The sequence below is a fragment of the Rhinoderma darwinii genome, chromosome 1 (genome assembly GCF_050947455.1).
Source record: "Rhinoderma darwinii isolate aRhiDar2 chromosome 1, aRhiDar2.hap1, whole genome shotgun sequence".
Lineage (NCBI taxonomy): Eukaryota > Metazoa > Chordata > Amphibia > Anura > Rhinodermatidae > Rhinoderma > Rhinoderma darwinii.
Genome location: NC_134687.1, coordinates 430,572,881 through 430,591,018, shown reverse-complemented (window position 1 = coordinate 430,591,018; position 18,138 = coordinate 430,572,881). Strand labels below are relative to the sequence as shown.

The 18,138-nt window shown below is 41.4% G+C and overlaps 1 protein-coding gene across 3 annotated transcripts in view; it reads left to right on the top strand.

The window, feature by feature from the left end:
- Window positions 1-18,138, top strand: part of GIT2 (GIT ArfGAP 2) — a 117,699-nt gene that overhangs the window by 83,626 nt on the left and 15,935 nt on the right. The window contains exons 15-16 of one of the 3 annotated variants that reach the window (XM_075830672.1): window positions 6,056-6,304; window positions 13,510-13,599. In XM_075830672.1, the coding sequence (XP_075686787.1) occupies window positions 6,056-6,304; window positions 13,510-13,599 (339 nt within the window). Of the gene's footprint in view, window positions 1-4,371; window positions 4,781-6,055; window positions 6,305-13,509; window positions 13,600-18,138 lie in introns of those variants that run through there. The other 2 variants (XM_075830682.1, XM_075830691.1) reach the window with 2 other exon arrangements.

Here is an 18,138-nt window from a genome sequence, read left to right as displayed (position 1 = left end):
ATACAAGTTTTTACTAAAATAGACTTGTCCAGAGGTGGATTTCAAATTTTTAGCAGGTTCTTTGTTTTGCCAACAAAAACATATGTGCTGAGTGGGGAGGGGCTGCGGTGTTTCATGTAGTATAGCGTCATGGAAAATTTTTAGAATAGTCAAAACTATTAGAGATTCAAAATACAACCTATATTAAAGTGGACTCTAAAGAAATTCCATGTCCAGAATGTTTAACTGGATTGCTTATGCATGCAGACCTACCCAAGCGTGCCCATTTAGTTAGGCTGTGCACTGTGAGAAGGGTAGAGGACAGCGCCGCGTGCGCAGTAAGCCGCAACAAATCTCCCAGCTATTGTACATATATACAGCACCAGTACCAAGCTCAGTACATATCTATACAGCACCAAATCCAGACTCTGTACATATCGATACAGCACTAGAACCAAGCTCCGTACATATCGATACAGCACTAGAACCAAGCTCCGTATATATCTATACAGCACTAGAAACAAGCTCAGTACAGAGATCTTTTGCAAATTCAATTTAACCCCTGCCATATATGTTTATAAGACCTAAAGCTACAGCTCCCAGTATAGCCTGAACAATGGTAAGGATATGGTGGAGTTGCTGTTTCACAAAAAATAACTATATACCCATCATCTCGCTGCACATCATATAGTGACTACAGTAATGATCAGTCACAGGGAGAATAAACATTTATATTTAGTGACACACATGTGACGTCTTCTCAGATTGGTGTCGTTCTTTTCTTTTCCATCCGGTCCAGAGCTCCATGACGACTCCTGGCCACGACCCATTTCTGCATAGTTTGCCGCTCAGATGTCTTCGGCTTCTCCCTTTTCAAACATCTCCGCACCTATAAACGAAGATAAAATACCTCACTCTATGCCCCTGAATGTAATAGTATCATACACTGTGCCCCTGAATATAATGCTACCATACACTGTGCCCCTGAATAAAATTGTGTCAAACATTGTAAAGCACCACACAAAGTGTTTCTCATAGAGCCCCCTGTAGATAGTGCCCCAAACACTGCCCACTGTAAATGAGGAAAAAAACATTACATGCTGATCTGTCACCGCGCAGAACGATTGTCATCGCACCGACTGCATCATTGCTAAAGCGCCGAATAGCGAGGCAACCTGTGCCTTGCCAGGCAGCGATAGGCAAATCCATTGTATCCGCATCCTAACGACGCAGACAGTCATTAAAACCACTGGCGAAGTGAATAACATTGATTACCGTGTGAAAATGGCTCCTGTCAAGGAGTGTGATATATTAGGCAGCAAGTGAACAGTCTGTCCTTGAAGTGGATGTGTTGGAAGCAGGAAAAATGGGCAAGCATAAGGATCTAAGCGTTTTTGAAAAGGGCAAAATTGTGATGGGTTGACTGGGTCAGAGCATCTCCAAAACGGTAGATCTTGTGTGGTATTCCCGGTGTGCAGTGGTTAGTACCTACCAAAAGTGGTTCACGGAAGGACAACCGGTGAACTGCTGACAAGTTCATGGGTGCCTAAGGCTCATTGATGGCGTAAGAACTGAAGGCTAGCCCATCTGGTCAGGTTCCACAGAAGAGCTACTGTAGCGCAAATTACTTAAAAAGTTAATGCTGCCTATGATGGAAAGGTATCAGAAATGCTGACCCTGTCCACCTTCTACAATGGGAACATGAACATCAGAACTGGACCATGGAGCAATGGAAGGCGGCGGCTTGGTCTGGGCAATGTTCTGCTGGGTAACATTGGGTCCTGGCATACATACCATCTACCTAAACCTAGTTGAAGACCAGGTACACTCCTTACTTGCAGCGGTATTCCCTAATGGCACGGGCCTCTTAACAGGATAATGTGCCCTGCCCCACTGCAAAAACTGTTCAGGAATGGCTTGAACAACATGACAAGAGTTCAAGGTGTTGACTGCCTTCAATCTCGACCCGATCGAAAATGTGTGGCAGATGCTGTAAAAACAAGTCCGATCCATGGAGGTCCCACCTCGTGGTTTACAGGACTTAAAGTCTTGGTGCCAAATACCACAGGACACCTTAATAGGTCTTGTGGAGTCTATGCCTCGACCAGTCAGAGGGTACAAGGGGGACCTACTCAATATCAGTCAGGTGGTTTTCACGTTATGGCTGATCTATCTATTCTAATATAATATGGATCTAATCTAATGATCGCTGGTTCAAGTCCCCTAGGGGAACTAATAAAATGTGTAAAAGAAAAAAAAAAGATACATTTTCAGGGGTGTTAAGTTAAAAAAAAACACCTTTTTCCATTTTTCCCCAAGCACAATGTAAAAACAAAAAAAATTGGTATAGCTGCATACGTGAAAGTCCTATCGTATTAGAATGTAACGTTATTTGACTCCCACAGTGAACGGCATAAAAAAAATCATATGTACCAAAAAAAATGGTACTAATAAAAACTACAGCTCGTCCCGCAAAAACTAAGCCCACACACCGCTCAAACGATGGAAAAATATAAGTTATGGCTCTCAGAATGTGGTGAAACCGAACAAATTTTTATTTTTTTTAACCAATAGTTTTTTCTTTGTAAAAGTAAAATGAATTTTTTTTCCTATTTTCTGTTATTTAAACCCGTCGCGTTCTTATAGTCCGAAAAATACGGTACTTTAATTTATCTAAAAAAGTTCAGTTTCAACTCTTCAGACATTTAAAGAGGCTCTGTCACCAGATTTTCAAACCCCGGTCTCCTATTGCAGCAGATCGGCGCTGCAATGTAGATAACAGTAACGTTTTTAGTTTTTTTTAAAACGAGGATTTTTGGCCAAGCTATGAGCATTTTTATATTTATGCAAATGAGCCTTTCTTAACTTTAAACACGCCCAGTTGTACTTAAGAAAGGCTCATTTGTATAAATATAAAAATGCTCATAACTTGGCCAAAAATGCTCGTTTAAAAAAAAAAAATAAATGTTACTGTAATCTACATTGCAGCGCCGATCTGCTGCAATATGAGATAGGGGTTTGAAAATCTGGTGACAGAGCCTCTTTAAGGCCCCTACACACGACCGTAAAATCGCCCGTAATTACGGGCCCATTCAGTTCTATTGGCCGCGGACACCTTTCCATATCGCTACGGATGGGTGTCCGTGCCGTAGAATTGTGCCGGGAATTATGGAGCATGTCCGTTTTTTCATGTTTCTACAGGCCGTGCTCCCATACTTTGTATGGGGGCACGGCCTAAAAATGTGGGTGGCCGGCCGTGCCCGGAATCGTGGGCCGTGATTACGGGCATGACCATGTGCATGGGGTCTAAGACTGCAATGAACTAATCACGGTTAGGGCAGGTTACTCAGGTATGCACAGGCAGTAATGCGTTTGGGAACATTTATTCAAATACCTTATAATAAAGAAATGTAATATAAAAGTCCCCTTGTGGGACAAAAAGACTAAGAATTAACACAATTATTTTTGATAAACGTTTTTATTAAAATTAATCAAATATTTTAAAAAAAATACATTATATATCCTCTTAATAGTGACAACCCATGCGATAAATATAAACCATATTTTAAGGCTAAACAAAAGAATAAAAATGGCGGAAAGGTCGGCTTAAGAAAAATTTCATGTAACCTTAAACTCAAATTTTCATGTACTGAAATGTTATATATATATATATATATATATATATATATATAACTTTTTTTGCTGATATTGCTGTGTGAGGTCTTGTTTTTTTTTTTGTTTTTTTTGCATTTTGGGAGAGTATAGATGTCCTATAATTAAAGCCGCTCCTCAGTGACCACGTTTTGTAAAAGTTTAACTGCTCAGAATAGATATCTTTGTATTAGAAACTTCAGTAAGTACATCTGAGCCTCATGAACATTATAGATTTTTGTTTGAGGCAGTATTTCATTCAATAGGCTGTTTTAATGCTGCCAGGACTCGTAAAGACACTGTCCTGCTTCCTCCCACCCATACAGAGTGATTGACAAGTCTCCCTTTGAACAAACGCTCTCAGAAAAAGCTGTCAATCATTGAGTGGGAGGGGCAAATAGGTTTCAAAAGGAGTCCTGGCGGCATTTAAACTGCTTCTGATATTGAAATACTGAAATCATAAAATGCTATACATCTCCGAGCTCTGCATTTCCCCATTCTAGGCTGCTCGCAGACAAGGTAACATAGGAAACACGACAGATCTGCTTTAAATAAAGTTACTGTAATAGATCATGAAACCCCCTCCCGGTTATTATACGATTTAAGCACATTACTATTAATTTCCTTTAACACCTGAGAACTAGAACACTTGACACTTGCATCTGTGATGTTTTTAATGAGAATGTTCAGCCAGACTCCATAGTCGCACTGGTAGCATGATCTGTGTCTAATCTTTCACAGTTACTGGCAAAAGAGACTAAGTGAAGAAGAGGAGGCGCTATACCTGCTGTCAAAATATTCTGCAATGGATGGGTCTCGTCCAATTATTAAATGGTGGTTCCATTTGGGAAATATAAGACTGATCCTTCACGAAGGAGTTAATAGAGACTGGAGTTAGTGCCAAAAGTTATGCCTTTTTCCAGTTTTAATTGGATGGAAGAAAAAATGGCAAAGCAACAAAAGTAGTCCTATTGTAACAAAAAAAGAGGAGGAAAAAAAAAGAACACATAGCGATTTATTACTCCATCCACCATTTCCATGATTGGCATGAATGTTTTTATTTTCTTTTGAAGCGTTACCATTTTTTTACCTGGAAATATTTTACAACATGCAACTTTGAGAGTCACACGCGGACAATCTTGGCTAGTTTCACATAGTGACTGGAAAGCGTACAAGACATTAGTTGATGACCTATTTTGGTTACGTTGACCTCTGTAAACTTTACAATTCACCAGCAACCATTTGTGCTTGCGGAATTTGAAGCTATTCGTGTACACAGTTTTACATTATACTTTGCAGATGAAAATCTAGAATCTAACGTTTACATGTAGAAGCCTACAGTCCTTTTTCTGCTGGAGTTTCAGCCTGCTGCTCTTGGCTATGTTTTTGCTGTTTTAAAGCATACCTATCGTTACAAAAAGAAAACCGTAAACAATCCCTAGGCAACTGTAATGTGAATTTTATACACCGCAGTCAATTTTGTGTCTAACTGCCATATTTTGTCTGTTTGCCCCCCCTTTTGAAAACGTGAAAATCAAGAGTAATACGTTTACAGAGTGAGCAGGCACTTCCCGATGGGATGTTTGTCCTTTGTTGTAGTTTCCGGTTTGTCAACACCTCCCATAGTTCTGTGAATAGCACTCCGATGTTTGCCTGCTGATGCTCCCCTTCCCCTCTCACAGCATACAGTTTCACAAAAACAAAGCTGACGGTGTAGCTGCAACCCTTCCTTCCTGTCTACTTCACTACCGCAGACCGTTTTTTGGGTAGGTGTATTACGAATAATAACAATAGTGTATAAGGGAATTGTTGGTCAGACATCCCCCCTCATATGATCGAATGGAACTACTTTTTAACACCATCATACTGTCCAGGCATTTTAATGGCCACTTACCCTTGATCTTAAATGCATATTTGGTAGATAAATAAAAAAAATTTTCTTATGTATAAACTGTATACATTTTAATAAAACCTATTTGAAAGTATTTTGCCTGGACTCCGGTTAAATGGTTGTTTGCATATGCACCATCTTTTGTTGCTTTGCATGTCTGCTTTTTTTTTTTTTACATTGCCATTAACACACAGAACAGTTGTATTGCCATAATTCTTAGAGGTTTCGACAATTTATGTACCACCATTTATATATTTGGCATGCTTTGCTTTCTTTACCATAGAAGATATTCTAGTTTAGGCTAGTTATACATTTGTAGGGGACTACTAATTTCCCATGTCAATTAATCTTGTGCTCGTAACCATATTCTGCATTCCGTGTTCTACCTTTCAAAGTTGTCACTGAGAAGTACAGCCATTCGTGTCTACTAGTACTGTGCTCAAAAACCTACACTACGAGAGCTTATTGTTTGTCACCCTACTTGCCCTGCAACCAAATTTCAAAGCAAAGTTCCACTACTAAACTTTCTTTCAGCTCCAAACACTGCAATGTGAGAACACCAACCTCAGGCGACAGGCTACAACTAACCTATATCAGGTCCCAACTGGGTCAGAATACACAGACCTCGCCAACCCACCTTCATTAAAGAGGCGCCCTTCTGGACGGGGTAGTAGGCCCATGTCTATGTATGAGACGGGATCTGCACAGAAGCCCTACCTCCCAATGGGAGAAGTCACTTGCCCAGAAGAAAGCATTAAAAGACTACAGCCGTTCCCACCTCACGTAAGTAAATTCAATGCTTCTCTTGCCCCTTGCATGCTTTGCCTTTCTGCAAAAATTACCTAATGCATGTCTCCTTATGTATTTGTGTATATATATATGTGTGTGTGTGTGTGTATATGTATGTGTGTGTGTGTGTGTGTGTGTATATATATATATATATTTTTTTTTTAACTGTATACTTCTTGTTAAAGAATGATCTTACAGTACAGAAGCAATGCAGGTAAGCTTACAGATGTTCAAAAACACTGCTGGGTATACACCTAGATGTACCACCATATGTCTTTAATTTCTCAAATATTTTAGGTGTTTTAACCAAAATCTTTATTTTTCTATGTATTTTATATTTGTATGTATGAGTTATTGCCACCTATGCTTCTATTGGAATCTCTAACTTTATTACAAGGTTTGATTTGATGGTAAAATATGGCTGCGACGGGAAATTAAGTTCCTCACCATCTTTCTTCAAAAATATTGACAGCAGAATGTCTAGTCTAGCCTGAACTCATGAATAAGCTGTGGGAGTTTAATTTCCCCATGGCCTACTCTATTATAGGATTCCTCTAGCTAAAAAAGGGAGAGATTCTGATACTTCATGTCTAATAAATAGAAGTATATTTGGAGATCCAGTCTATGCGTCCAAGATAAAAGGAATAAATAAAATAAAAAAGTGGCTTTATGTATGAGATATGGATATGATAGCTGAAACGTGTTTTTTATTAAAAAAATCTTACACTGCTACTTTTCCAGTAATGTTCAAATTTATTTATACGTATTTCAATGTGCCCAGTACGTTCCGAAGAGAAAAAGAAATACACACACATTTAGGCTGGGTTCACACGACCATGTTACGTCCGTAATGGACAGAACGAATTTCGGCCGGAAGACCCGGACCGAACACACTGCAGGGAGCCGAGCTCCTAGCATCATAGTTATGTACAATGCTAGGAGTCCCTGCCTCTCCGTGGAACTACTGTCCCGTACTGAAAACATGATTACAGTATGGGACAGTTGTCCTGCAGCGAAGCAGGGACTCCTAGCATCGTACATAACTATGATGCTAGGAGCCCGGCTCCCTGCAGTGTGTTCGGTCCGGGTCTTCCGGCCGAAATACGTTCCATCCATTACGGACGTAACATGGTCGTGTGAACCCAGCCTTAAAAAGCATTTGCTCCCTTCCCTATTTTTGCATATTTGTCACACTTGAATGTTTCAGATCCTCAAACTTCTTAACAATAGCCAAAGAACCCAAGTAAACACAAAATGCAGTTTTTTTAAATGATGATTTCATTTTTTGAAGGAAAAATGGAGCTCGGTCCTACCTGGACATATGTGAAATAATCATTGCCCCCTTAACTACTAAATCAACCAGTCTAACCAAATGCAATTAACAGTTGGGCTCAATTTCACTAGCCACCCCCAGGCATGATTACTGCCAGACCTGTTGAATCTAAAAATCACTTAAATAGGACCTTTCTGGCAATGTAAAGCTAGCTAGGTGGTCTCAAAAAGCAGCACATGATGCTACGTTCTAAAGAAACTACAATACAGATGCCAAACTAAGTTATTCAAATCTACATGTTTAAAGGGTTACAAAGCCATTGCTAAAGCTCTGGAATTACAGCAAACCACAGTGCGAGCCATTATTCACAAATGGAGAATACTTGGAACAGTGGAATCTTCCCAGGAGTGGCCAGCTTACAAAAATTTCGCCAAGAGTGCGTCAATGACTCCTCCAGTAGGTCACAAAAGAACCCAGACAAACCTCTAAAATAAAACCTGCAGGTCTCACTTGTTTTAGTTAATGTCATTGTATATAATTCTATAATAAGACACTGGAGGAAAATGGCATCCATGGGGGACTCGCAAGGTGCACACCACTGCTCACCAAAAACACAGTCTTGTCTCACATTTTACAAAAAACCTCTATATGACCCCCCAAGACTTTTGGGATAATCTGTGGACTGATGAGTCAACGGTAGAACTTTTTGAAAGACATGGGTCTCGTTACATCTGGCGTAAAGATAACCCTGCATTCCACTGTAAACACATCATACTAACGGTCAAATGCGGTGGTAGTTTGATGGTCTGGGGCTGCTTTGTTTCTGCAGGACCTGGATGACCTGCATAATTGATGGAACCATAAATTCTGCTCGATCAGAAATTCCTGAAGGAGAATGTCTGCCCGTCAGTTTGTGTCCTAAAGCTCGAGAGCACTTGGGTTATGCCGCAGGACAATGATCCAAAGCACACAAGCAAGTCCGACTCTGGCTAAAAAAAACAACTAATTTTAAAGGTTTCCAGTGCCCGAGTCAAAGTCCTGACTTGAATCCCATTGAAATGCTATGGAAAGACCTTAAAGGATAACTAAACTTCTAGACTTTAATCATGTCATATTGACGTGACAGAAGTTTTGATCATTTGGAGTTTGAGCACGAAGACCCCCACTGATATCTAAAACGAAGCTGCAGAAGTGCTCGGGTGAGCACTGTGCCGCTTTTGTTTCTGATCAGCTTTCCTTGGGTCCCAGCGCTTGAATCCCCACTGATCAAAACTTCTGACAGGTCACTATGACATGTCAAAAGTTGTTACTTTAAAATGTAATCGTCGGTTCACTTTTCTTTCCCCATAAATCAATAGTACAAGCGAATATAAAAGCATTGAGATTATCTATCTATCTCGGGAGAAAAATGCCTCTTTCTCTACTGATCAGGCTCTTCTCCTCACTCCTGCACCGATTAGATCAGGGGTCTCAAACTCGGCCGGGTAAGTGGGCCACATATAGAAAAAATGGGAAGTTGACTGGCCGCATTACTTTCAAATTTGATGCAATACAAAATTATTGTTAATTAGTTATTTGATCTACTATATATAACACTATATTACTATAATAATAATACTACATTACTATAATACCGATTTTTTTTAAATTTTAGCTATTTCTCCACATGCTTATTTCAACAATCCAGTTTGCCAGTTTGTGTCGCTAAATGCAGTCCGGCGGCTCAGTTGGCAGTGTTTGGCAGACACACGTCAAGATTGGGCAGCCCCTTTGGATGCTGCCACCATGCCATCTGCGGATAATGCCACGCACACCCCAATTAGATAGCTCCATTGGGGCTCCTTCTAGGAGTGGAATCCCCAACCAGAGCGTTGCCGACGCTTTGGCTGGGGATTCCTCTACTGTTGGAGCCCCTGACGTCACTGTCCATACACCGTGATGTCAGAGGATCCTCCTGGACCGGAATGTGATATCGGGGGTAACCCCAGAGCCGGAGTCCCGGAGCAGAGCACTAGTATAGGTTCTTCGCCGGAACTCTGGGGAAGCCATTAACATCAGTGTCCATATATGGACCGTGATATCAGGGGCTTGCCCAGAGCTGGAGTTCCGGAGCTGAACCGCTTCTAGCACTATGCCTAGGATTCCAGCTCTGCTCCTGACATCACTGTCCATATATGGACATGGATGTCAGGGGCAACCCTAGAGCTGGCGTCCCGGGCAGAGCGCTAGTAGGCTCTTCCTGTGACTCCAGCTGTGCTCCTGACATCACTGGGACTCCTGCTCTGGGGAAGCCCCTGACATGACTGTCGATGTATGGACAGCGATGTCAGGGACTGTCCCAGAGCAGAGCCTATACTAGCGCTCTGCCCAGGACTCCAGCTCTGGGGAAGCCCCAGACATCCATGTCCATATATGGACAGCAGAGTCCCGGAGCAGAGCCTATACTGGCGCTGTGTCCGGGACTCCGCTCTGGGGAAGACCCTGACACACTGTTCATATGTGAACAGCGATGTCAGGGAATTCCGGAGTCCCGGAGCAGAGTCTGTACTAGCGGCTTTGTGTCCTGCGGGCCGCAGATGACAGCGACAGGGGCCGCATGCTTAAGACCCCTGGATTAGATCATTCACTCTGAATGTATTCAGTGAGACAGAGATGAAGACCGCTCACTGAAGGATTAGGTTACAGCTGCTGTCTATGGGAAGGAGGGTGCATCTGCACACACAGAGAGAGAGAGAGACGCAGACTGATTCCGCTGCTTCTAGTAAATCTGTACTGAGTGAGACCGTAAAACAATAGAAGTGGCAATGTATAGATTATTCAGCAGTAATAAGCAGTGTAGCTGTGGATCGAGCACTGGTGAAGATAAAACACCAGAAACTGCACCATCTCTGTGTCTATGGGCAGCTGTAACCTAATGCCTCTGTCTCCTGTCTTAGTTACATATAGTTGATAAGGTTGAAAAAAGACAAAGTCCATCAAGTCCAACCTATAATCCTACCGTGTTAATCCAGAGGAAGTCAAAGTCCCCTGAGGTTGATGCCAATTGCCTCATTAGGGTAAAAATTCCTCCCGGACTCCAAATCCGAATAAATAAACATCCCATCTCCAGAATCTAGTAATTTGTAATATTCTATTTTTCAAGCAGGGTATCAAGGCCCTTCTTGAACTTGTTTAATGAATCAACCACCACAACATCCTGTGGCAAAGAGTTCCATAGACTCACTGCTCTCACAGTAAAGAATCCCTGTCTGTAACAGTAGTGAAACCTTTTCTACTCTAGACGTAGAGCATGCCCCCTTGTCCTTGTTACATGCCTAGGTGTAAAAAGATCATTAGAAAGATCTCTGTACTGTCCAGTTATATATTTGTACATTGTAATTAGATCGCCCCCTAAGCCGTCTTTTTTTCTTTTCTAAACGGAATAGCCCAGAGTTTGATAACCTTTCTTGGTACTGCAATCCGCCCAATGCCTTAATTACCTTGGTCGCCCTTCTTTGCACCCGTTCTAGTTCAGCCATGTCCTTCTTATACACAGGTGCCCAAAATTGTACACAATATTCCATATGTGGTCTGACTAGTGATTTGTATAGAACTATGTTCTTGTCACGAGCATATATGCCTCTTTTAAAGGCATGGTGTCGCCCCAAAAACATGTTTTTTTTTTAAAATTTAAACATTTAGTGTGTGGGTGATTAAACATTGTTCAAATTTTTTTTATTTTTTTCGCGAGTCAGGAAATATTATAAATTTTTTCAAATTTATAATACTACCCATTTTTGGTCACTAGATGGAGCTGTTTGGAGCTAGTTCCCAAAATTGCAGCATTGCAACATTGGGTTAAAAGCTATCGCTCTAGTGAGCTCTCAGCATCCCCCCCTCCTTTATCCTGGCTAGTGCCGGGATAAACGAGGGGTTTGAAAGGTTTAACCTCCTACACTGTGTGTCGCCATTTTTTGAGGTAACCCACAGTGTAGTAGGTTTACATGCAGTAGTAAACACACACAAACACTAACATACATTGAAATCGCTTACCTGCTCCTGCCGCCGCGGCCCGTCCGCTCCCTTTGCTGCCGCTGTTCCATGTGCACTTGTCCGGAAGCCGCGACCGGAAGTAGTAATATTACTGTCCAGCCGCGACTTCCGGTCCACAGGAAAATGGCGCCGGACGGCGCCAATTTCGAATAGGACTGTGTGGGAGCGGCGCATGCGCAGTTCCCACACAGACGCCGTACACGGCAGTCAATGGGACGGGAGCCGTTCGCAGTCCCTATGGGACTGTGGCTGCCGTATTCCATGTCTGTGTGTGTCGTTAATCGACACACACAGAAATGGAACAAAAAATGGCAGCCCCCATAGGGAAGAAAAAGTGTGAAAATAAGAAACAGTAAAACACAAACACACAAATGTAAATAAACGTTTATATTAAGGCACTAACATCTTTAACATATAAAAAAATTATTTGTGATGACACTGTTCCTTTAATGCATCCCATGATTTTATTTGCCTTGGTAGCAGCTGCTTGGCACTAGTTGCTATAGGTAAATGTACTGTCCACCAATATGCCTATTAATCTTTTTCAGTGGTAGTTGATCATCGGCGTATACTGAAATTATAATCTGTAAACCCATATACTCTGAGGCAGAGATGAAGACAGTGTATATGGATTTTAGCAGTGAATTGAGAGTGAGTGATCAGTGCAGGAGGAAAAGGGAGCAGAGTCTAAGTGGAGAAAGAGAAGCATTTTTATCTTCTTAGATATATTACAAAGTTTTTGATATTTGCTTCTACTATTGATTTATGGTAAAAATTACCAACTGGGCAATTCATGCTGGAAAACCCTCCAATGTAGCTCAATTAAAACAACTCTTGAAGACTGGGCCAAAAATCCTCCACAGTGATGTAAGCGACTCGTTTCAAATTATTGCAAACATTTGATTGCAGTTGTTACTGGCATGGGTGACACAACCAGTTATAAAGTTGGGGGGCAATTGCTTTTTTGCATGGGTGATATAGGTTTTGATTAAAGGGTAACTAATTGTTCAACAAACTTCTGACATGTTACAGTGACATGTCAATGTCAGAAGTTTTGGTGGGGGTCCAAGCACTGAGACCCCCACCAATAGCTAAAACAAAGCTGCAGAAGTTCTCGTGTGAGCGCTGAGCCGCTTCGTTTCTGTTCGGCTTTTTCTGGAGATCGATGTAGCGGTGTACGGACTCGATAGAAAGTCTATGAGCCCGTACACTGCCACATCAGCTTTCCGGAAAAAGCCAAACCGGAATGAAGCGGGTCAGTGCTTGGACCCACACCGATCAAATTTCTGACATGTCAGAAGTTCTGAAAGTTTAGTTACCCTTTCAATCTTCAGCCTGAATAAATGGAATGATTTCCTGACTTTTTTTTTATATTTTATTTTATTTTTTGACCCTGTAAGAAATTAATATTCACGTTTATCTTCGTGCAATACTTTTTGTGGCCAATAGAACATGGTGCATAGGCCAGTATAAATCGTAACAACATTAATAATGTAAAATGATAATAAAAAAATATACTGATATAAGCAAATGACACACACATCTCTGTAGAAAAGTCACTTGGTTATTCTTTGCCGCAATACAATTTTTGAGTGGCTTAGAGGGGTTGTCACTGAGGCGTCCGTGACTCCTGAATGATTAACTGTTCAGTGATATATCGCCAGCTTCTTGTATAGCATTCAGGGCTCTAGGGAATGGCATCTATTTTGGTTATCAAAAATCTTTCCCTTTTTAAATTATAAACTGCTAAATCGTTTAACTTCTATTTACTGGTGATTTATTTTTCTTTTACTCTGTCATTTTTTCGAATCTTGAGTGTTAAGTTTACCCTCCATACAAGTGTATTTTTTATTTTCGGGGATCTCGAGTGTTTTTTTTTTCTTTTTCCCTTCAGATCGGGAGGAGTGCATATGTGACCTCCTCTTCATCCCTGCCTTCCTTCCCCTCCATGCTTTCCTGGTCAAGAGATGAAAGCACACGAAGGGTTAAGTACCTTCTAAGTTAGCTCTGCTCAATGGAGACCTTACTTTCTCCATGAGAGCCCCACATCTCTCTCATTTTTTGCTAACAGTCCTTTCTCTGCATGAAGCAACGATGCCTCATATAACTTCATTCACCTCTACCCATGTACAGTTCACGACCATTTAATGCTACCGGCACGATATAATTAATCTTCACACCAGAAGGTCTTATATCCACTCTCTCACTTGCAAGATTTGACAAATACACTGTCTGATATTTCTAATTGTATTTGTGGCTCTTAGGCCTCGTTCATAGGTTTTAATCACAATTTTCAATTGCAGGTTTTTTCTTTTTAATAGAAGGTAGGAATTGATCTCTCCCACATCTCGTGAGATAATTTTCTTAGACTGCTTGTCATTATTTCTGAAATTGTAACTCTTAAGGTTTTCTAAGGTATTTTAACATTGATAACGTATCTTTAGGCCGACTTCCGGGAACCTGCTGATCGGCACAGTGAAGGGTCAAACAGCGGCTCATCTCATTCAAGTGACCCTTCACTGTGCTGATTGGTGGGGGTCTCGAAGGCCGCCCCCCCCACCAATCAAACATTGGTGTATTCTAAGGATAGGCCATCATAGGATTGGCCATCAATGTTAAAGAGGAACTGTCTGCTCTCCTGACATGTTTATGTTCATTTCTCATAAAATCACAATTCTGGAGAATCTCTTATTAGAACGCTGCATTATGCCATTCCTCTGTTCTTCCTCCTGAAAATGTATAAATGAAAAATTAACATATCACTTTCCTCTTTCAGAGCAATGTAAATTAAGTCAACCAAGCTTTAAAACACAGTTGTGTAAGGCCTCATGCACCCTGCCATATTACCATTTCATACAACCTCCGAGTTGTAATGAGCATAATAAGGCACCCTTAGACATCAATTTTATACAGAGGCACTCATAGTTGTTTCTGTCAAATTCTGTATGGATCAAACGTAAAACAAAATTTCAGCCTAATCCATTAAATGTCGGATTACGGAGATATTCTCCTTAATACGGGGAATTATGAAAGCATCACGCGGCACACGTAGTACCTATTCTCTGTAGTATAAAGACTCCATGTTCTCCATACAGGCTTTGACCGGGACTAAAGCTGGGATAAAGGTTCCAATAATTATCAGGACATTGGCAGGAGCTCTTCTTTTATATACAACTTTGTTTTCAACAAAGAGGAAAGATAGTTATAATAATAACAAAATAACACCCTCTTTCACATACATATACATCCTATAATTGTTTGACCGTAATAATAACAATTGTTTCTCTCATTATTGCTACAATTCAACATTTTCTGTGTGTACGAAGCCCGGCTTTAGGTCTCTTTCACACAGGAAGTATTTTATGTCCGTATATTGCTTCAGTCTTTGTAAGCCAAAGCCAGGTAGCAGGTCTCAAAATACAGAAGAGGTGAAAAATCTTTCATTATACTCTTTATTTTCCATTCTTAATTTTGGCTTACAAATATTGGTGCAAAATACTGCAATACGGAAGTGGCTTTACACACACAGATTTCAGACCATTATCAACTAATCATCTCATTGGGTAAAAGTCTATGCGTTTCGGGTACTACTACAAATATTTAATCAGATACATGTTTTTTTGTTGTTTTTTTAACCACACTGGAGGTAGGTATTAAAACATGTTCTTTTTATAATGTTCGATCAGAAGGCAGTCTGCCATCTGTACTAACCGTCCCAGCAAAACTTATACACCGTTATGCCAAGTGCAGTGGTTCGCAAACTTTCTGAGGCAGGAACCCACTTTTGACCTAGACTTTTGTTTGGGATCCCCCACTATCGTACTTGGCGGCAATTTGATGTACGTCAACATCATTCGTAGCTAGATGCCAGTACTTGGCTCCATTCAAAAACTAAGTCCCTGCAACATCGAAAACAATGATAATTGTGGGAGGGGTATGTGGCAGGCTCAAGGTAGCCTATTGCTGTTTGTCGCTGAGGCCCGACTATGGCTGCTGATGGTGGGTCATGAGACCTGACCCGTCCATCTGAGACGTAGCTAGGACTTTAGCACAGAGGGTGAAACACATCGGAGTGGGCCCCCCACACAGTATAATGACCTCTTAGAGGCCCACACACAGTATAATGCCCCTATAGCTGCTCGCACACAGTACTGCCCCTATAGCTGCCCACACACTGTATAGTGCCCCTATAGCTGACCCCTCTTCGTATAATGCCTCCCTACACAGTATAATGCCCGTAAAGCTTGCGCCCACACAGTATAATGCTCCTATAGCTGCCCCCACAAAGTAAAATATCCCCATAACCACCACCATACCTGCCCTCCACACAGTATAAAGCCACCCACAGCTGCCCCCACGCTGTATAATGCCCCACAACTGCCCCCACGCAGTATAATGCCCCATAGCTGCATCCACACAGCTTCTATGCCCGTTCCCGCTACGGGTGGAGGAGTTCCTTCTTCTCCAGTCCGTGCAGTGTGGCTCAGCGCAGACCGGCGCAATGACATCACTACATTGCGCCGTCCGCTCCTAGCTCCAGCATTGAAATCAACTGTATCTGCGTCCTGAGGACGCAGATACAGTTGAAACCGGCACATCCGTGAGTGGCTCGCGACCCTCTGGAGGTCTTAACGCAACCCCCCGGCGGGTCACCACCCTCTGTTTGGGAAACACTGTCCTAGTGCATCGGGATGTGCATGATCTAGGGATTCAAAGAGCCCTAAAGCAAGAATCCCTATGTCATTGACTACCCTCAGACCCTGCACCAGGTATGAGTAAAATGTATCCATTTTGCACAATGTTCCTTCAAGGTTAAATTAATAGTTGAATAAAGGTTAAGATTAACAGATCAACGAAAGGGTGTTAGCAATTCATGTCGGACAAACCTGTATAAATTGCTAGTGTCTGGCAACGTTAATCTTATGTCTGTGGCCTATATGTGTTAGTGTTTCATTCAGCTTTGAAGTTCCCATCAAAGAAAGTAAACTGGTGGTCACACCCATCATACAGTTTTAACATTATCAATGTGGGTTACACAAGAACTTTGCAGTAGATGGTCATCTGACAAACTAAACAGTCGGTTTCAAGGGATAGAAGTATAGCACCCAGTATATTAATGCTAGGAGACTTTATGCAAGTGGTCAAATCATTGCAGTTTAAGGTTTTGGAATACTTAGTAGTAATACAGTAACAGGGGTTAACCACTGAGCATTTTATTTGATTCCGGCTGTCAATTACAGCTGGGCTCCTGCTTTTTTTTTTTAAGGATGGAATAGTATAGGCTATTCTATCCTGAGAGAGCCCGCAAAAAAAGTATACCTCACTGTATACGTTGTTTTTTTTATTTTAACTTGGGAATCTATGGGTGATAAATCACAAATGCCTCGATTGCCCCCTCTTTGTCTTTCTGATGTCTTCTAGGACTGTATTCAACTTGGATACAGTCCTAGAAGGCATGAGTCAAACAGGGCAATCGGGGAACTTGTGATTCCACCCCTAAAATAAAAAGATGCCATACTCCCCTCCGCTGGTCTCCCGTAGCAAATTGTCCCTGCCGTCGTCCTGAGATTACGTTATGTGCAATGTGACTGCTCCTGCGACGTGTCCCTAGTGGCCACCTGATTTTACGTAGTTTTGTCCCATGTGACTGCTGCAGACTGTGATTGGGACTATACAGGGACACGTCGCTACGGGAAACCAGGTGAGTATGGTATCTCGACAAAAAAGTACTCCAATTCAAGATTCTGCTACTATTCTAGATTTATGGTAATACTGGAATGTTTAAGAAATACTCTACCCAATAGATCAATGTTTGACTGGCATTATTAAAGGGGTGGTCCGGTTTTGGCAAGTTAATGTTATTTTTTGCATATTTAAAGTTATGCAATTTTCCATTATTCTTTCTGTATTAATCCGTCATGGTTTTCAAGATCTCTGCTTACTTTCCTTCAGTAGGAACAGTCATGGTTTACTTCTAGGTGATAAGATTCTGTCCATGGTCATGTGATGGACACACAGGTGTGGTATGTGTATCAGATGCTGGGATCCTTACAAGACACCGCTCTGTGTGACGTCACATGACCATGGACAGAATTGTATCCACTGGAAGTAAACCGTGAAGGTTCCTACTGAATGATAGCAAGCAGAGATCTTAAAAACCATGAAAAATTAATACAGAAACTATATTGGAAAATTGTATAACTTTCAATTATACAAAAAAACAACATTAATTTGCTGAAACCGGACGACACGGCATAATTCTCACAGGACTCCTAAAAGTAGAGCCCCATGCTAATGTTTGTAGGCTCCTCGCACTGTAAGGCCTCATATACACATTGCAGATTTGGTCAGTATTTTGCATCCGTATATGGAAGCTAAAAGTGGATTAAAAATACTTACCAAATCTGCAATGTATGAATGAGGCCTAAAACGGCTTGTTTGAATTTATCAGTGAATTTCCTTCCTTAAATAACAAAATAGCATTTCTGCAGAGCTGCAAATAAATGCACCAGTAAGCGCATTG